General features: G+C 42.5%; 1 protein-coding gene across 2 annotated transcripts in view; it reads left to right on the forward strand.

Annotated features, from left to right (window-relative positions):
* The window catches only part of LOC307074383 (N-chimaerin-like), a 55,010-nt gene that overhangs the window by 3,930 nt on the left and 31,626 nt on the right, over nt 1-19,454 (forward strand). For both annotated transcript variants that reach the window (XM_079734525.1, XM_079734526.1), the window contains exons 5-6: nt 12,488-12,519; nt 13,076-13,189. In XM_079734525.1, coding sequence (XP_079590651.1) covers nt 12,488-12,519; nt 13,076-13,189 — 146 coding nt within the window. The remainder of the gene's footprint in view (nt 1-12,487; nt 12,520-13,075; nt 13,190-19,454) is intronic.

Below are 19,454 nucleotides of genomic sequence, written 5' to 3' on the forward strand. Positions count from 1 at the left end.
AATACTGTTCATTCATATTTTTGTCAGAAATGATGGTTTAGTTTCAATTCGTTTTCGATTCAGCATACTGATTTCGAGTGTTTTTTTTTCTTCTAAAATGCTCAATAAATTGAACAAATTGGATTTGCGTTACACTTTTTTTTCATTTTTTTTCGTAGTTCGGTTAACCGGTTACTCAAATGTTTTTTTTAGCGAATATTCAAATATTGATATGCCTTTAAATGCCCATCCCTAATATGAACAGGCACACACATGCACACATATGCATGTGAACAGGCACACATATGCATGTGAACAGGCACACACATGCATGTGAACATGCACTCAAACCCCTGGCTCCAAAATGATACAGTGGGTCTGATTTCTAAATAGTGGAAATAAATGGATAATGTGGTGGTTATTTACTCATCATAATAAATGCTGGCTGTAAAAGATCTGGGTCAGGCCAGACATTTGTCATGATGTCTGGCTGATTCTCTCACTCGCCGTGTGGTGCTTTAAAACATCAGAGATACGTGACAAACCGCTGTAGGAAACATGCAGGGCCGTGAGGAGGTCATGTTTGGTTTGTGCGGTCGCGTGCAGTTCAGGCACAGCGACTTTGAATTTGGTTGAATTATTCCTGTTCTTCTGTGTGTTTTATTTAGTTTTATCTATCCGGTGAATCCCTCATAGTAGACATTTCTGGAGTACTCTGTATGATTTTGTTTTACAAAATTAATACCTTTTTTGAGTCAAGTACTAAGGGGCTTGGAATACCTTTGATATATTTGAATGTCGGGAAGACTGGCTGGAAAAATGTGACCCTCCCCATCGGGGAATTGAACCCCGGTCTCCCGCGTGACAGCAGGGCTGTACGCTTACTTTTGAAAGTGGTAGCACTGGTGCTAGCAAGCAAAAAAATTCAGTAGCACAAAAATAATTTCGGTAGCACACATATTATAGTCAAAATAATTATTTTATTCAGATTTAACTATATGAACAGAATAGGACATATATTCAAAAATAACACAATATGAACAAATTTAACAACAGTAAAGTGACAATGAACATATTAAATAGTAAAGTCACTATGAGAGCCTTTTTTTAAACATCAGCAGCCAGAAGTGGTGAACACACTCAACAAAATTAAGTAATTATTACAAATTTAACCAGCACGGTTAACCTGGGTTTTTGCGAAAAAAAAAAAGCCTCCCGGCAAGCGATGTGTTGCTTTGACAAGTTGTGCTTAGTGACGTTGTCCCTCTTGAAAATAGTGTTCCCTGTAATGTAGGGTGTCTTTCCAGATGTCCTTTCCCCTGCCTCGAGGCAATATTTACAAAACATAGACTTCTTGGATTGGTCGTAGACCAGCCAATTGAAAGTTTTTAACCACTGGGGGTTAAACCTGTACGTTTTCCTGTTGGCAGAGACGGAGTCATGGGTGGAGTCGGCTTCGTCCAAAGGTGCCGGTTCCGTGCATGTGGTCGCCGAGTCAATCTCTTCCATACGTGGATTTTTTCCCCAAGTTTCCATCTTTATTTGATGAAGAACTTCCGAATACAGAGAAATACCTTTTCATTTTTCTGTTTTACTTAAAAAGTGAATTTCCCGCGACCATTACAAAGCCTCTTCCTCAACGTGCGAATGTTCGGGAAATTTTTAGTAGTTGAGCGGAACTGGCGAGCCTATAATTCTAAATACATTTCCTTACATGCATCACTCCCATCATTCTCCCACACACTCGCGCTTAGCAATGCCATTGAAAGCCGTACAGAAAGACGTATTTCTTTTCGGCACGGGTCCTTCTCACCCTTTCGCACCGGTGCAAGTGGACTTGTATTTATCTTCGCACGTTATATATTTTAATAGCAAATGCGATCAAAACTGTCGCACTGTACAGCCCTGGACAGGCGGGGATACTGACCACTATACTAACGAAGAGTTGTGTGGAGGATCTCAAAATTATCAATTGTTTGATACATCCCGATTCTCTCTAGAACGACTCTGTCTCGATGCAGATAAATTAATAATCAGAATTTTAATAATAAAAAAAGAATAATTAAATTTGTTCGCCTGGTGCAACATTCTGTTCGCCAGAGAGGGATCATTTTAATAATTTTAAAATTATTTCATTTATCTTCAGTGTGTATTGGCTAATCTGATTTGTCTTGACACGATTGCAATTTAGCCTACGCATAGCATGCGCACAAACTCACAGCCAGACACAAGAACTCCTTCTAATTGACTAAGAGCAGCCTCTCTTTAATGACAGAAAAGAAAGATTAGAAAGAAAAGAAAAATAAATCTGTTGTATTTTGTACATACTTCCATACTTCCAGCTTTTTCTCTAATTAAATATTAGATGAAGTAATAAAGTTTTTCCCCTAGATTTTATTTGTAGCAGTGGTGCTGTGAGTTGGTAATCTAGCAATGCTAGGGCGGAAATTGCGAAAAAATTGAAAGATAACCCTTTAAATGGTTACTTCTGGTGAGATTTCTTTGGGGACAAATGTACAGATTGAGCTTCCAAATATTTCATAACAACCAACAGAGTCAAGGTATCTGCTGAGACCAGATCATTGTGCAAATGTGCCCTGAACTTGGCAGTTGTTGTTTTTTACCAATTTCTTTTTTTTTGCAATTTCTTTTTTTTTTGTTGCATTGGCGCTGACAATCCAGCAGCAGTGGTGCACCGCTGCTGAATGCATATAGGGGAAACACTGGGTAATTCATCTGTTGATGTCTTTAATGATCATCACAAAAGTAGGAAGTGATAAGCAAACTCTGAGTAGCAAACACAGATGTATTATGAGGTCATATTTTTGAAAATTCACACGTGGAAATGTGCGTAAAAAAATTGTTGCATCGATTCGAGCTGCATCGATAATCGTTTTAGAATCGAATCGTTGACCTCATAATCGGAATTGAATCGTGAGGTGCCAAGAGATTCCCACATAAGGTGACTTTCTGACCTTTTAGTAAATTCGAGTGACCAATTAAATGCAATTCTGAATTTAGCTATAGTCTTTTGTCTATTATTTGGATTTGCCTGAGTATTTTACAAGTGTATGACGGAAACAAAGAGTCCCAATGCTTGCATGAATGAATTTCCCCCATTCCAAGTAGAAATGACTTATTGATTGAATTCATCGGGTCTCTTATGTTCCCATCCTATTCTGTGGGACAGTATGATCTTATTTTGAGAGAACACACCAGTGTTACGGTAATGATGTGGAAGTATACATCTGTTCCCGAGTCAGCACATGCTGTGATGAGTTGTGTTCATACAGATTAGGGATGGCGAAAATGTAAAATATTCTTGACCGACCACCGATTCTCATTAACCGGTTAATACCGGTTAACCGATCAGATTAAAGTGTGCAATTTGAAATAACAGCCATTTCGAGCCCCGCCAGCCACCTGCTATTTGGTAACTCTGCTTATCTCTCTCCCGTTCTGCCTCCGACTCACACACACACTCACACACACACACTCTCCGAGTGAGAGGCAGTGGCTCTAACCGCGGCACGACCTTTTGTGAATTGAAACACGAGGCATGCTTACTACAAGTTGACCGTGTGTAGAGAGCGGGGCCAATCGGAAGAGGGCAGCATTAGGAGCTCATTTGAAACATTGGCTCATTTAAGAAAATGACAGCTCAGAAGAGACGCCACTTGTTTAGTTTGGAGGAGAAGGAAAAATTGTGTGAGGGATAATTTTTTTCCCTTCACACAAAAAGATCTTGGAATGAGATAGCTAACTGTAGTCTTATAGCGTTAAGTCTACTGTCCATAATAATTTAGAGATCATATTCTCCGTCGCTCGCATGCGGAAATAACTAAGACTTGAGGAGAAATTAAACAGTGGGCTAGAGATGCATAGTCAGTCCAACTGCCAATAAGTCACCTCATCTGATCATCTTTTTGTGTGAAGTGAAACCAACACACACTCCACAGTCCACACTGACCCAATTTTTTTTTAAGGACAAGCGACAACATTGATCGGTTAACGTTGAGCTTTCAGGCGCCCCGCCGGATTTCCGGCTTAAAAAAAAAATAAATCAGTTCGCGTGATCTGACACTAACCAAGATTTGAAAGCGAGTTCACACCAAAAGCGACGGGACGGCGCGACTCCATACAAAGTCAACGTATAGATGCCTGTCGTCTGGAATGCATCTATACGTTGACTTTGTATGGAGTCGCGCCGCCCCGTCGCTTTTGGTGTGAACGCAGCTTGAGAGGCGCTTTCACTATACCCTCTCTTCTTTTCACTCTAGCAGTCACTCCACGTGGGAATGTGGTTTGGGATGGGTCAGAATATTCGATTATTCATTCCCGAGGATCAAAATAAATTTTTAACATTTGGACTGTTTTTCATCCATTTTTTCCCATTCAAATATAAAGTTATTCACAAGCCTTAACTTTGTTTCCCTGGTAACGCCTGAGGGTTTGACATATACAATAGGGGGATTATTTGTTTATCAACACGGCGGATGCGCGCACAGAATGATCGCAAAAAGAAAATTTGTTTGACCGGTTGCCGTGGTTATCTCTGTGTGGTTAATTTGCAGTTGCGGTGTTAATAAGCGATGTTGTCAGCTTACTGTTACATTAACTATAATCAGAAAACGCGGTTATATGCTTTAGACCAGTGGTCATCAACCTTTTTAAGCCCAAGATCTCTGACCTCGACCTGTGTGAAAGGCAAGATCTACATATTGAAGCTTTGAGAAAAAACAGACAGCGCAGAATGTATTTCCAATTAAAGGGCTTTTATTAAGTCTAATTGTATGAATTACATGTAATTCTTTGCTCAGATTTTTTTTAATGCAATCAATCAAAACTAACTGAAAACAAAAATTAAAGCCATGTGCCCTATTTCCCATTTATGATATTGTACAACTGTACAACAACACACACATAACACAGCAAACACATCACAACAAAGAGGAAAAAATCTACACACTTGCAGTTGACAGATATTGAAGTGTAATTAGCTGTTTTGCTTACCCAATAACCACATGGAAGTTAACAAATGTATGATTCACATTTTAGAAAGTGTAACTGTAATGTGTTTTAATAAAATTCTCTGTGCAATTAGGTAAGCGCCATGTCCCATCTAAAGCAGAATCACTTCACAACGCCATCTAAAGGCAAAACTCTTGCAGTCATGTTACTCAAATTAGTGTGATGGCTGTGACTGAATACTGTCAGTGAGTGCCTTGAAGTCCGGCTCATAGCTACAGACAGCCAGCCTGAGACAGTCAGTGAGGTGTCGGTCTGTAAGGCGGCTCCTGTACTTTGATTTGATTATTTTCATTTGTGAAAACGCCATTTCACAAAGATAAGTAGATCCAAAGTAGGCACTCACCCTTAGTGCACATGCAGTGAGGAGAGGATACTTCTCTTTGCTGACCAGTCCCCAAAAGTCACTGTCCCTTGATCTGGTTTTCAGCTCTATGTCATTTTGCAAATCAACCATCTCCATGTCAACTCCACTTGGAAAAGCAAATACCTGCTGGAATCTGTCAGCTACCTGTTCTATATCAATGGGCAGAAATGGGTTTGAGAGGAATGCAACAATATCGTCCATGACCTCTAACTCAACAAAACGCAGATTGAACTCAGTTTTCACTTTGTCCAGCTGGGCACAGTACTGCTCTGGGTTAAAAACCTCCTTGTTTTTGATGGCGTGTGACATTTTGTCCAGGTTGGGGAAGTGGGTCAGCCTCTTGTTCTTTAGGTGTGTGGTCCAAACACCCAGCTTGGCCTTGAAACCATTCACTGCGCTAATCATGTGGGGCAGGTGTCTGTCCTTTCCCTGCAGCTCGTTGTTGAGTATGTTAAGTTTTGCCGTTAGGTCTGTTAAAAACCCCAGATCCAGTAGCCAGGCATCATCGGACAGTTCCTCGTGCTCCTCGTTCCTTGTTGACAAAAAAGTCTTTATCTCAGGCAGCAAGTCAAAAAATCGCTGCAACACTTTGCCGCGACTCAACCACCGGACTTCAGCATGGAGAAGCAGGTCTCCATATGCGGCATCAAGCTCATCCAATAACGCCTTGAATAAGCGGTGCTGAAGCGCTTTTGCTCTAATCGAGTTTATCAGTTTGACCACCAGTGTCATGACATGGGAGAGGTCCAAGACTTTCCCAACCAAGGCCTGTTGATGGATAACACAGTGATAATCCATGAATGCGGGAAATTTGGGGTCATTACGGCACAGTGCTATGAAACCTGCCCGCACACCTCGCATTGCCGAGGCCCCATCAGTAGTAATGGCAACTAGTTTATTAATGGGGATGCCGTTTTCGTCGATATACTTTTTGAACTCCTGGTAAATATCCTCACCTCTCGTTCTCTCCTTTAAGTGCAAAAGAGTAAGGAAGTCCTCATTGGTTGTAGAATCCTGGAAAGCCATTCTGACGAACACAACAAGCTGGGCTGTGTTCATTACATCCAGGGATTCATCGAACTGTAGAGAAAAATATTCACAGCGGGACAAGTCTTTCAATACTTGTCGATCCACGTCCTCAGACAGTGATTCGACCCTCCTTGCCACTGTCGCAGGGCCAAGCGGTACACCACGAAGTGCAGTTCTAATGTCGTCTTTGTTTTTGAAGTCGTTGAAAACTGTCTCTGTGGTGATGGCCATCGCTTCTTTGATTAGATCTCCATCTGTAAAAGGTTTCTTGTGTTTAGCTAGCAGGTGGCTAATGCGAAGGGATGCTTCAGTAGCAGCCTTATTTTGCGTAGCGGGTTTTGTGAAATGCGATTGCTGGGCCTTCAACCCCGATTTCAGCTCCTCAATTTTTCTTGCACGGATTGCGCTCTTTGGGGGGTAGCTGTCTTTGAATTTTGAGTGGTTGGTGTTGTGGTGCCGTTCCAGGTTTCCTCTTTTGGACAGTGCTTGTGTTTGGTGGCATAACATGCAAACACACTTGTCTTTCACCAAAGTAAAAATAAACTCCTCTTCCCATTCTGAATGGAAGTTGTACGTTTTCGTCTTCTTTCGTGGAGCCTCCGCCATGCTAGCTGTCACCAGAGAGCCGTAATCGTAGCAACAGGCCGATATTGCCGTTCGCGCCCCACGCCCCCCCGTGTTTTATCTCATTGGTCACTTAAATCAGACAATGTTAAATGCAGACACCGTTAAATGCAGAAAAAAATAGTAGGCCTCCAGGGAGGGAGAGAGATGTGCTTGCGAAACGTATTATGAAAATGTATCATGCATAATATAGGATATTGTGTATTTATTTTTCTATTATCTTCGGGATCTACATGGAAAGCCTCAAAGATCGACCAGTCGATCGCGATCGACGGGTTGGCGACCAATGGCGCAGTGATTATTCTTCAAAACGAGAGCTGGTAAATTTTGAAAAATGAATTAAACTGTAATCAGACAACGTGGTTATATGCTATAGACCCTAGAGTATCTGTGGTATAAAGGCTGGGACGGATTTCGAATTATAAATGTGTACACTTTATGTTGAAAGTATAGACCGTCGCGATTCCCATTGAAACGAATGGCGCGGTCATTATTCTTCAAAATGAGAGCTGGTAAATTGTGACAAATGAATTAAACTGTAATCAGACATCGCGGTTATATGCTATACAGTACACCCTAGAATATCTGTGGTATAAGGGCTGGGACGACCTTAGCTACGACTTGGCAACTGGAGGTATTCTAGTCCGCTCAGCTATTAGCCAGAGAGCTAACGTTATGCATTGTACATTTCTATAATTCGAAATTCGTCCCAGTCTTTATACAACAGATACTCTAGGGTCTATAGCATATAACCGCGTTTTCTGATTACAGTTTATTGCGTTTTTCAAAACAGACGATTTGACTGGAACTACTTCGCAGGTAGTTGTTTTTTTGCGTTTAAGACATTAAGTGATTTCTTGCCGATGATCCACGGCTGCCTTTGTGAATGTCGGCACACATCGAATAATCGATTATTCGTTCATACCACCCACTGATTATTCAACCATGAAAAATTTGAGTTATTCACATCCCTAGTACAGTATGATCAGAGTGCCTATTGAGAAGGATAAAGGATCTTTGGTATGATCACTAGCTGCTTTTACATGGACACATCTGATCTGAATAGAAGTTGTGGAAGGTTGTCTAATAGAACAGCTCAATCGGAATAGAAAAGGATCATATATACGCCTCAATCAGAATACAATTCTCTGATCGGAATAGAATTCTATGCAGAATAGTAGTGTAATCCGCTATAGTCAACATGTATACACTTATTCCGATTAGTTTGGGGTGGGTGCGGCTACTTTCTAACAGAGCAGCTGCAGTAGTTCGCAATTGGTCCACTCCGTCTGTACTTTTATGCACACTGAACATCACCGCTGTCAAGGAAAGTGTATTTTTTGCCTGATACACGTCTATCTTATCACTCCGCTAGTAGTCCGGTAACTTATCAACCCCAGCGTGTCCGGTTGCTAAGCGACGTCAACGTCTTTGGCAGACTATTTCTGTGCTAATCAACACACAATGGTAATTGTAAAAAGACACACCGTGTGAAGAATTGTTTCATTTTGGCAAGGAGCCCTGTAATAAGTGGGATAATAATAGAAAATAATACCCTTCAGGGCGAAGTAAGACACCTCCACTTCGCGTCGGGGTCCAGTTCGCCCTGTCGGGGCTTATTTTCCCGATAATGACCGGCGTTCTGTAAGGCCTACAACATTATCCCTTGCATACATCATATAATTCCAGACCAACATAACGGTTGTGCGCGAGAGACATACGAACGTACGCTTACCACTTTTGTAAATACCATATATACAGTACATGTTGGAGTGAATGATAGGAATAGATCTATTCCGATTAGAAATCTAATGTCCATGTAAACGCGGAGGACTGTCGGCAAGCGCTTCCGAACCTGTCGCGATCTCGTTGCCTCACTCTCACTCGCTCAGTGAACTGGCTGCTGCTGCTGTGGCTTAGTGCGAGCTGAGGGGCACGCCCACTGACTAGCCTCTGCGTGCAAGGAGTATGACTGAGAGTTTGAGCGGCTCGCTGCACAGACACAGAACGTTATTTTAATAAAAGTATCGATACTAAAAAATAAGCGAATCGTATCGTTTTTTGCGTGAGGGTATCGTGATACCTTTCTAGTATCGGTATACCGTGCAACACTACAAACAATAAGTACGCCGGTAAGTGACTAGTTAAAAGCAGGGATGGTTTACTGAACAGGCCTACTAGGCCCAGGATCCCAAAAGCTCTGGTGCTCTACACAAAGATGCTACTGTAATATAGGTTTATATTGGGTTTGTTCATCTCATGTCTGAATGTTGTCCATTTATTTCCAAAAAATTCACCAGAATCTATAATTTAAGGGTCTATTTATCAAAATGTTCTCCCAGGGAAGCATACCCCTGGATCCCGCTTGACAATTACGTTGATCAGGGCATATATCTTGGCATAGGGGGCCGCTAACCTCCCAGGGAAAAAAGTTAAGGCTCAGGATTTTTTTCTACTATCACCCCTGGGACCACCAAAATGGTCTGCGTTGACGTGATGGCCATTGTGTGTGTATGTGTGTGTGTGTGTGAGAGTGTCCATGTGCACACGTTTGTGCGTGCGTCTATGTTCTTGCACTACAATATCTGAACAGCTGTTGGTTCGAGGAGTAGGTGGTGCGGGGGGCAAGTTAGGTAGCAAGGACTGATCTACTGACCTAGTATCGCCGCCACATCAAATATGATGTTGGTGCTACTAGGGGTGTATGGTATTAACGATATAAAGAGTACACCGGTGTGAATTTGCGCTACGGTATGGATTTTGACATTGCCGTGAGACCGGTTTGACCGGTAGACAGTGTTGTGTGTAACGCGTAACAAAGTAAGTAACGCGTTAATACAGTAACCTAACTACCTTTTCATGTAAATAGTAAAGTTACGCGCAACTACTGAAAATATGGTAACGAAACATAGTTCCTTTTTCAATTCAAAACGTTATTTTTCCCAGGGACAGATTTGATAGCGACACTCCCTTCTCAGGCAGTATGCTATTGCGCAAGCACGCAGGGGCGCTTGCTGCGCGCCTGCGTGCTTACGCAATAGTCCCTTCACATGCTCTCATTCCACACCGTACGAGACAGACGCTGGTAGCGTGAAGCTGTCTCTGCATATCAGACATTGCTTCTGCAGGCCAGTCCATTTTCCAAAGCCAGTCCTTACGACAAAATGCCAGCGTTGGAACGAGATAACAAACGCCGTCACTGTTTACCTTTGTAAGGACATGGTTCCCTTTCAAAATGTCGATAGAAAGGGCTTTAAAGAGATGGTCAAAAGTTAAACACTCGATCCCAGGTATGTGTTACCTGCCCGCACACACAGCCAAATTGAGATGTCAAAACTATACGGCAAGGTCCAGGAGCAAGTGGAGAAAGAAATCCATACTACTAAACATTAGCGATTTTCAGAGATGGAAGTAACTTGAGAAAAAAATTAGCATTTTTTTTATGCAGTTTTGCTACCTAACCAGTATATTACCCCCTCAGAAGCATTAATATCGAAATTAGAAGATACAATTAACATACCGTGATGTAATACCGTTACTGTCTATGCCTCAAATGATACCGTGACATTTTAGTCCATACCGTACAGCCCTAGGTGCTACCCATATATGCTCAAGAGTTGTATGAAATATGTTTCCCATATGGGGAATCTGAATGGGGTCCTCGCATGATCTTTGCATATTTCTCTCTTTTTATATTGCTGTTCATTCATTGAAGCTATTTCAAACAACTCTTCTTTTACTAGCATTCATTTATCTGGGACCTTATTTCCACTGCATATATGTTTTATTTAATTATTCTAAAACACACATGCTAGTCAGGTTGGATTTAATTGTTCTAGTAAACATTAACTAATGATTCTTGTAATTGCCCAACTGACACTTGCAACAACTGCGATTTTGCAATTACGCAGTCGAAATGTCTAATAGTTATTTACTAGTGATAGCAATGACTGAATATCAACCACTAATCATCAATGCTTAACACTCAGTAACACTCATACTCAACCTAAGGACGTGGTAGCTCCCGCCTGGCTATGATTTCATGCTCTACTGAGCAGACTTCAAAGTAAAAGCCATTCCATTTGCTTCCCCGTGTCACCCTGTTTCATCATGTCGTCGTCGTCGTCGTCCATAAATCACAAAGCCTTCTGTAAAGCGTTCCAAATGCCACGGCTCTCTTTCCCTCGGGTGGCTCCAGGGCTCTCTCCCTGCCATGGTCCAGGTGGAAATATGCATGCAGGTACCTTTTGAGTTGCACTCCATCTTTCTCCCAAATGGGTCTTCCACGCAAGAGGAGTCTTTTCCAGGCCAAAGCATGCGGTCTTGTTGGGAGTGACACACAGTAATGTTTCTGGAGTTGTTCAAAACAGACTTCTATTGATTCCTATTTGAAGGAAGCAAGACAATACTGACAAATAATGTAGCCTGGCTGTTTATTATTATGTCACTTATATTATTATTATTATTATTATTATTATTTAGGTCACACAACAAATATGAGCTGGAATTCAAGCTCCGGCTTCAGCCTTTTCCAGATATTGAAGGAACCATTTCTAGATGTACTTGGGTTTGAGCAAGGAGATATGTGTGCGTCCAGTGTTGACAGAATGAATGAATGGGGAGGGAAGGTGTTTTCAGATACAATATTGAATATGGAGGGGCATTGTGTTGTACACACACACACACACACACACACACACACACACACACACACACACACACACACACACACACACACACACACACACACACACACACACACACACACACGTTGCCATTGTTGTCGCCTGTGAAAATAAATACCTTGGGAGCAGTATATGGTGTGCGCCCTCTACTCAGGTCCCGTCCACACGGAGCCGAAACGGGCAAAAACGATCCGGTTTCATTTTATGCGGTTCAGGAATATCTCCGTAAAGACGGAATCATTGCGAAACCGCATCGAGCTGTAGAAATGCTGTAGTAAATATTCAAGGCGCTGGTTCTCCACAGAAAAAAGTGGATCGCATCAAGCCTGCATGCATACAGCCTGCGTGCTGTATACAAACATTCAGTCACGAGGAGATTCAACCTTTTAAATTGAGCAGAAATACTTTTTAATGTACAGTTAGTAATTAAATTCATCAAGGGGCTTTATTTAAAGCTACAAAAAGAATACAAATAAATAATGATGAATAAAAAATTCAACGCAACTCTGACGTCCCCCTGCTGGTGGGGGGCTAATTACGTCAGCGTTTGCGTTTCAGGCTGTGTTTGCCGGTGCAATATTTCCCCGTCCCTTCTAACATGTGCTCCACTCTGTGCTACACTTGTGTGTAACACAGAGTTACTTGTGGGCCTTTTCTACATTGTTAGTAGAGTGTGGCTGCACCGTCAGCTCTGTCAAATTATCAAATATTGTCCTAAAATGTCACCTTTCTTGTCTGCAATCTCACACCGTTACTTTGTTGTGTTCCTCCTCAGGTGGACAACCGGCCTAAATATTACGGAAGAGAGTACGTTTGTTTTCTTATTTCTCTATGTATTCTTTGTTCCCCCCAGTAAACCTGCTCTAACACCGTCCTCAGCAGCGCTATGCTAACTCCAGGGCTCATGTAAATGAATGAGGGGGTTGTCTTTAGTGATGTTAAACAATAGTCAAACCCCCCTAGGTTCCAGTTGCCAAGACAATGGGCCCTGAAGACTACATAATCTACCTAGCCATACCTAGTTTAGTCTGGAGTTATTAAACAGGATTGTATTGTGTATTATATTACATTTTGCAATAAAACCCTCCACCCACAGCTCAATGAAACTAAATTATCGTTGTCTATGGAAGTGAAAAAATTTGGAACAAAAGCTATGTCTCCAGTGAATCAAAGTTACTAAACTGTAGAGGCATAAATATTTTAACTGCCACAAAACAGATCTTTTGTGATCCTCCCTGATCTTTAAGTGCCACTAATGTCTACCCCAACTGTAGAGAAGAGGACGTTTTATGTTGGAGGGAGGGAGATTGATTGGTTGGTTGATTGATTGATTGATTCTGTGTAATATGTGTTATATTCCCAGGTACCACGGTATGATCTCCCGGGAGGATGCCGACCAGCTACTGAACCAGGCCGAGGGCAGCTACCTCATCAGAGAGAGCCAGAGACAGCCCGGCACCTACACTCTGGCCCTACGGTACTGTGTGTGTGTGTTATTGAGAGACAGACAGACAGACCCGGTGTCTGATCCAGATAGTATCTGGGCCAGACCACGGTCCCCACTCGTTGATGTGCATCACGATATGCCTCTCAGGAGAAGGTTGTCTAATTTAGCTACCTTCAAACCATTTGCAAGAGAAACCACCTGCGGCCAACCCCTGCGCTAATTTATTTCATTGTGTCACCTTTCAGATGTTGAGTTTGTGGTCCGTTTTGGTGACAAAGGAGGAAACGTTGTAGTTTGTAGTGAGAAACTACCAATGTTGGATTAGAGAAGCGGTTAAAGAAAGGACCCTGTGGGGGCTACGTACGTGAGGTGGGATATAGGCCCCGCCCACACGGAGCCGAAACGGGCGGAAACTATCCGGTTTCATTTTATGCGCTTCAGGAATATCTCCGTAAAGACGGATTCATTGTGAAACCGCATCGAGCTGTAGAAATGCTGTAGTAAATATTCAAGGCGCTGGTTCTCCACAGAAAAAAGTGGAGCGCATCAAGCCTGCGCGCATACAGCCTGCGTGCAGAAATACTGTTTGATTGTTAGTAATTAACCTGTTAAGCCCTAGGCCTATTTCACAGGCCTCCTGCCCGAAATGACACTTTTGGGCACCATCAGTGCCATTTGACCTTTCTAAGGTACCACACTGTAAAACTAATTTTATTTCACTGACATATCACTATAGGTATTCATTCCATCCAAATTCAACAGTTATGACTTGTTTTGAAAATTCACCCAGACCTCTATACATTTTCCCAGTCAAAGAAAAACATACAATCGAAATGAAGTTTGACTCGAACTGGAGCAGATATATTTGAGAACAACATATAATAAAACCAAACTGTAAAAACAAAGCTTAAAACACAGCTAAAGACTACAATCACTAGGGATAAAGTTCTGTGTCCAGTTCTGGCATCAGCAAGTCACTGCCGTCAGACGAGGACTCGAGAGGGACTACAGTACTGACACACTGTCGCTAGTAATGATAGCAAATGCCTCCGCAAACTTATAGGTCTTTCTCCTGCCTGCCATTATTTATTTGAAAAGAATAACAAAAGGGAAAAAAAGGCAAGAAAATCCAAAATAACTAGCTAACTACTAGCTAACTAGGAATGCAAACGTTGTAAGAAGCATGTTGTAGGAGCGTATGTCTCTATCTAGCCGGAGTGTCTGCTCCGAGAATATTCTCGGCGCTTCTGGCGCGAATTATGCTGACCTTCCAGTCAAACGCGGAAAGATATATTGGGTATGCATTGGTCAATTTGGATGATTGACCCCTCTACCTAACAGTCAGAGCCAAGAGAGTCGAGGGACAGTCAAATCGAGGTACCCAAATCCATGTAAAAAAACACCGTTCCCTAATAGGGCTGGGCGATATGGCTGAAAACTGTATCACGATATAAGTGTTTCATATCGGTCGATAATTTAATCTTACTCTGGTTGTAGGCAGACAATGGAAATCAATGTCAACAACACAGCCATGGAAAACAAATACCATCACAATGAAAACTTAACAATTATCAATAATAAAGTGCTTAACAAAAATAAAGTGTTACAAAAACATGTGCAAAGTGTAAAATATAAACATATAGAAACCTGAGACCTGAGAAGAACTATCTACATATATATTTTTTACTGCAAGTTTAGTGCAAAAAAGTTCACCCTCTGGTGAATAACATTTCTTTTTTAAAATGTATGCAGTGTTTAGTAAACATAGAAGAAATTAAAGTAAAACTGAGGTAGACTTAACCTTTACATCTGTAACATCTGAACTATTCTGTAAACATATAGAAACCTGAGACCTGAGAAGAACTATCTACATATTTTTTACTGCAAAAAAGTTCACCCTCTGGTGAATAACATTTCTATTTTTAAATATATGCAGTGTTTAGTAAACATCTAGGAATTCAAGTACTTGACTCTGCTTTTTGAAGAAGCTCCCCAATGACTTGTTCATGCCCAGTGGTAGAGGTGGTTCAGTGGCAGCCGCAGCCGCAGCTCCTCCTTCTGCACCATGGTCTGCTGCTCCCTCAGAAGCCCCTGCCTGTGAATGGACTTCATTCACTCCCTCAGACACTGCTCTCATTTTAATGGCCCTTACCTTCTCTGGTCTAATGTATTGGCCTTTAAACCTGGGGTCCATCAAGGTAGCCATGTCAAGGAGATCGTCTGTGTCAGGGCCAGCATACTTCTCATCAAGATAGGTCATTATTTTTGTTTTCATCTCTTATGTGAGCCGAGTGTCTTCCTCGTTTACTTTAAGCAAATTGGTGCGGAACAGGTGGAGCACAGGCTTCACATAAGACACTGTCACATATGACTCCCCAGAAAGGGAGTCTGTGAACTCCAGGAGAGGAGTTAAGGCCGCATTCATGGACTCAAGGACATCAATGTCCTGCCACGTTGGGATCAGGTGCCTGTTGTTTTTGTCAGCAGACAGAACGTCAATGATGGCCTTTTGTTGCTCTAGGACCATTGCCACCATCTTTTGTCTCGAGCCCCACCTGGTTAGTGACTCTGTGATCAGCTGTTGTGTGGGAAGATTGAGACGTTGCTGTGCTTTGGAGAGCGCACTCTTTTTCTTCCATCAGTAAGAAAAGGCAGAGAACACCTACAGCCCTGTCCACTCTATTGTCCTTTCCTGCGGCACCTGCAGAAAAACAATTACAGATAATAGATGTGGTTGAGCCAGTCAGTAAGTCAGTGTAAAGCTGCTTTCATGGATAATAATAATAAAAACTATCAATATAATAATAATTATATCATCTTAATGCATTGGCTAATAAAATCAATACATGAACCAACATGGATGAGTACCATCAAAATGACAATGCTACTCACCAATAGCAGAGTGCAAACGATGGCCAAAACACTGTAGCCGGGTCCAGTCGTTCAGTGAAGTTGCCTTCACTACATTTGCCCCACTGTCTGTGGTGATGCACACCATTTTGTCTTCAATTAGAGACCAGGTCAACAGTGCCTCCTTCAAGCCTTCTGCTAGATTTTCTCCTGTGTGATTGTCAGGGAAATATGCTGTTTCGAGGCATCGGGTTTTCAGATTCCATTCGTGGTCTATGAAATGAATGGTCAAGCTAATGTATGGCTCTGAAGTACGGCTTGACCACAGGTCAGAAGTTGTGGCAAAGTACCTGGCTGACAGGATTTCTTGTTGCACAAATTCTTTACACATCAGATAAAGTTTGGGAATGGCAGTCTTAGAAAAGTACTTTCGCCCTGGAATCACATAGCGTGGGTCAAGCACGTGAATTTTTATAAGCTGAGCGGAAGAATATCCTTAGCTATGTGATATACCACTGCCTGGGTTAAGTCTTTGTAGCGTTTGGATGCTTTGTCATAAGGCACTGATGCCGAGTACCTCTCCATGGTGGTCTGCAGCTGCTTTTGCGGTGTTGCATTTGCAGATGTTGTTGGCCGTTTTTTGATACGGCTGTGCTCCAAAGGGTGAGCGGCTAAGGTGGTAAAATAAGTTTGTTGTATTACCAGTCTTGGTGGGGACTACGGTCTTGCATAATTTACAGACAACATTAGTCTGACTATGGTCTGACTTGTGAAATCCAAAGAACTGCCATACTGGCGAGCTGACATTTCCATTTTTATCTACAATTTCCTCGCTCGTTGCGGTACTCATCTTTCACATCTCACAGCACGCTGTTTCTGTGAACACGAGACAACGAGATGGTGCAACCAAACTTGATACTGTTACATCATTGGCTATTAGCGTGTCACTCCATACGTTGCTAGGTACCAGAGGACGAGTGCCTTTGTTTGTGCAACCAACCTTGCTTCGCAACCTCTGGTTCAAAGCGGAGCTAGAAGTAGACTTTTTGCTCCGGTTTCTTACAACGAGAAATAAAAATAATATCGAAACGTTCTATCGAACACATTTTCTATTGATATTGAATACGTGTCTATCGCGATACAAATCGTTATCGTTTTAAAGTATCACGCTGTATAACGTTTCTTATTTGTTTATTTATTTTGCTCCTCTTTGGCTGCTAGTTCAGTGAACTTTCGTCGTAGAGTGATGAGAGTCATATCATTGGAATCTGTGGAGCCTTTTTGTGTGGTTTGGGTGGCATGAAGTAGTGAAATCGGCGGTGGCCAGTATGCGCGCATGCACGTTTTGCGTGTTTGGCTACGGGCTCATTTAGTTGCTTGGTGTTAGAATTGTGTTTTGTTTAGTTAAAAATGGTTATCATGGGCTTTTAGCCGAGCTTTTACCCGTTCTACCCATACGTGGGTATGCACCATGGACATGTTGGAACATGGTGGTGCTGTTTACAGCTGTTTACAGCACACGTTGGCGCAGCTGCCCCCGCCCCCGGGGGCACTCGGGTTTAATAGGTTAAATTTATCAAGGGGCTGTACAAAAAGAATACAAATAAAATAATGAATAAAAAATTCAACACAACTCTGACGTCGTCCAGCTGCTGGGGGGCTAATGACGTCAACGTTTGCGTTTCAGGCGTCCACACGAATCCTAACACGAAACCGCATAGGTCCGACTACATTTGAAACCACCTCCGAGGGTGGTTTCAGAAATGTGCGGTTTCGGGCACTGGATTCGCCGGCTCCGTCTGGACGGTCGGACGAAACGCATGCGGTTTCACCAAAAAATCGGCTCTGTGTGGACGGTTCCTAAATGCCATGGCTGTGTGTGAACCGTCAGCACACTTCACATTGGGACCCACGGCGACTCTATAGCCCTGTCCACACGGAGCCGATTTTTTGGTGAAACTGCATAAGTCTTGTGCGTTTCGGCCGACCATCAGGACGGAGGCAAAAAGTTAAATCAACAAACAAAACAAGACAAAACAACGCGCACCAACACACTGTGGCTGCCGTCCAAGGCCACATCTTGTCCATCACAGATGGACAAGATGTTATTCAGTAGCGGAGGAGTCAACTAACCGTCAACAGTGGATGATGTGTTTTTTCCCTGGCTTTCCATCTAATACGTATAATTTTCTTCGGGTGCGGGTAGCATAGGAGGTAGAGAAGTTGTCTTGTAACCGAAAGGTTGCTAGTTCGATCCCCAGCAGCATGCTTGACTCTGCCGTCGGTGTGTCAATGTGTGTATTAACCGATGTAAGTCGCTTTGGATAAAAGCGTCTGATAAATCCGCTAACTGTAATTGTGCGGAATGTAATTCGTGCTAATGGCGGAACACGGGTCGGATGTGGTTTTAAGTATTACAGGTGTGGGTTTGCAAAATAAGACCCGTGCAGGACTCTTAATAGCACTGGCACACTAGCCGAAGGTCGGAAGTACGAGTCAATAGTTTGCTTGCTCATTGTTAAAATGCACAAAGCAGGTTGTCGATTCTTTCTCCTTCTCACGGACGTTTACGTGTGCTCGATAACCTCTAGGCCCCTCCCCCTCCAGCCACTAACAGGCCATTCCCCATCCTTCTCACACTCATTTACTGACACGCCACTTCCACGTTTAATGTGTCAAAATAAAAAAATAAAAAAGGGCAAATTGACTGGTCGCACATGCGCGACCAGATGTAAAATTCAGTCGCACACTCTCAAATTTTGGTCGCAAAATGCGACCATTTGGTCGCATTCTGGAGCCCTGACCAAACGTCTGCAATTTGGGTGTTTGTCCCGGACCACTTTTGGTGCTTTCTGGTGGACTTAATGCTGATTGTGTGGGTTTTCTGCAGATTCAGTGCATCATGTTTCTTAATTTACTGTTTATTTTAAGATTTCTTAGGAAATCATTTATTTATTCACGCTGGAATGAAATCTAATAATGGGATCACCGTTAAATTCCTTTGGGATTTACACGTTAGTGTCCCCGATCACTTCCAAAAGTGGATTGGATATTCACTCTTCTGTCCTCTTGTTTGTGGCTAACTGGAGATTCATATTGCCTTGTCCTTTAGTTTAGTAGATCGAGTGAAGAAACTAAAAAGACACTCATCTCCTGAGAGAAAAATGTCACCCTCCCCGTCGGGGAATTGAACCTCGGTCTCCCGCGTGACAGGCGGGGATACTGACTAGGGATGTCACGAGAACCGATACTTCGTTACCAAGTCGATGCGACAATTCTAAAAACGTGACGGTAGTCACTTTGCTACAGTACCGTAGGTACCGGGGATGCAATTCCTCCGGACGTCACGTGGGCAGCATATACACCTACAAGTGTTGAAGTCTGCCGTTAAATGCTTCTTTAATAGGTCCATGGTTAAATGCCAAAGGAACACGGAAGATGGCAA

Source organism: Pollachius pollachius (genome assembly GCF_949987615.1).
Source record: "Pollachius pollachius genome assembly, chromosome: 4".
In the NCBI taxonomy this organism is placed as follows: Eukaryota; Metazoa; Chordata; class Actinopteri; order Gadiformes; family Gadidae; genus Pollachius; species Pollachius pollachius.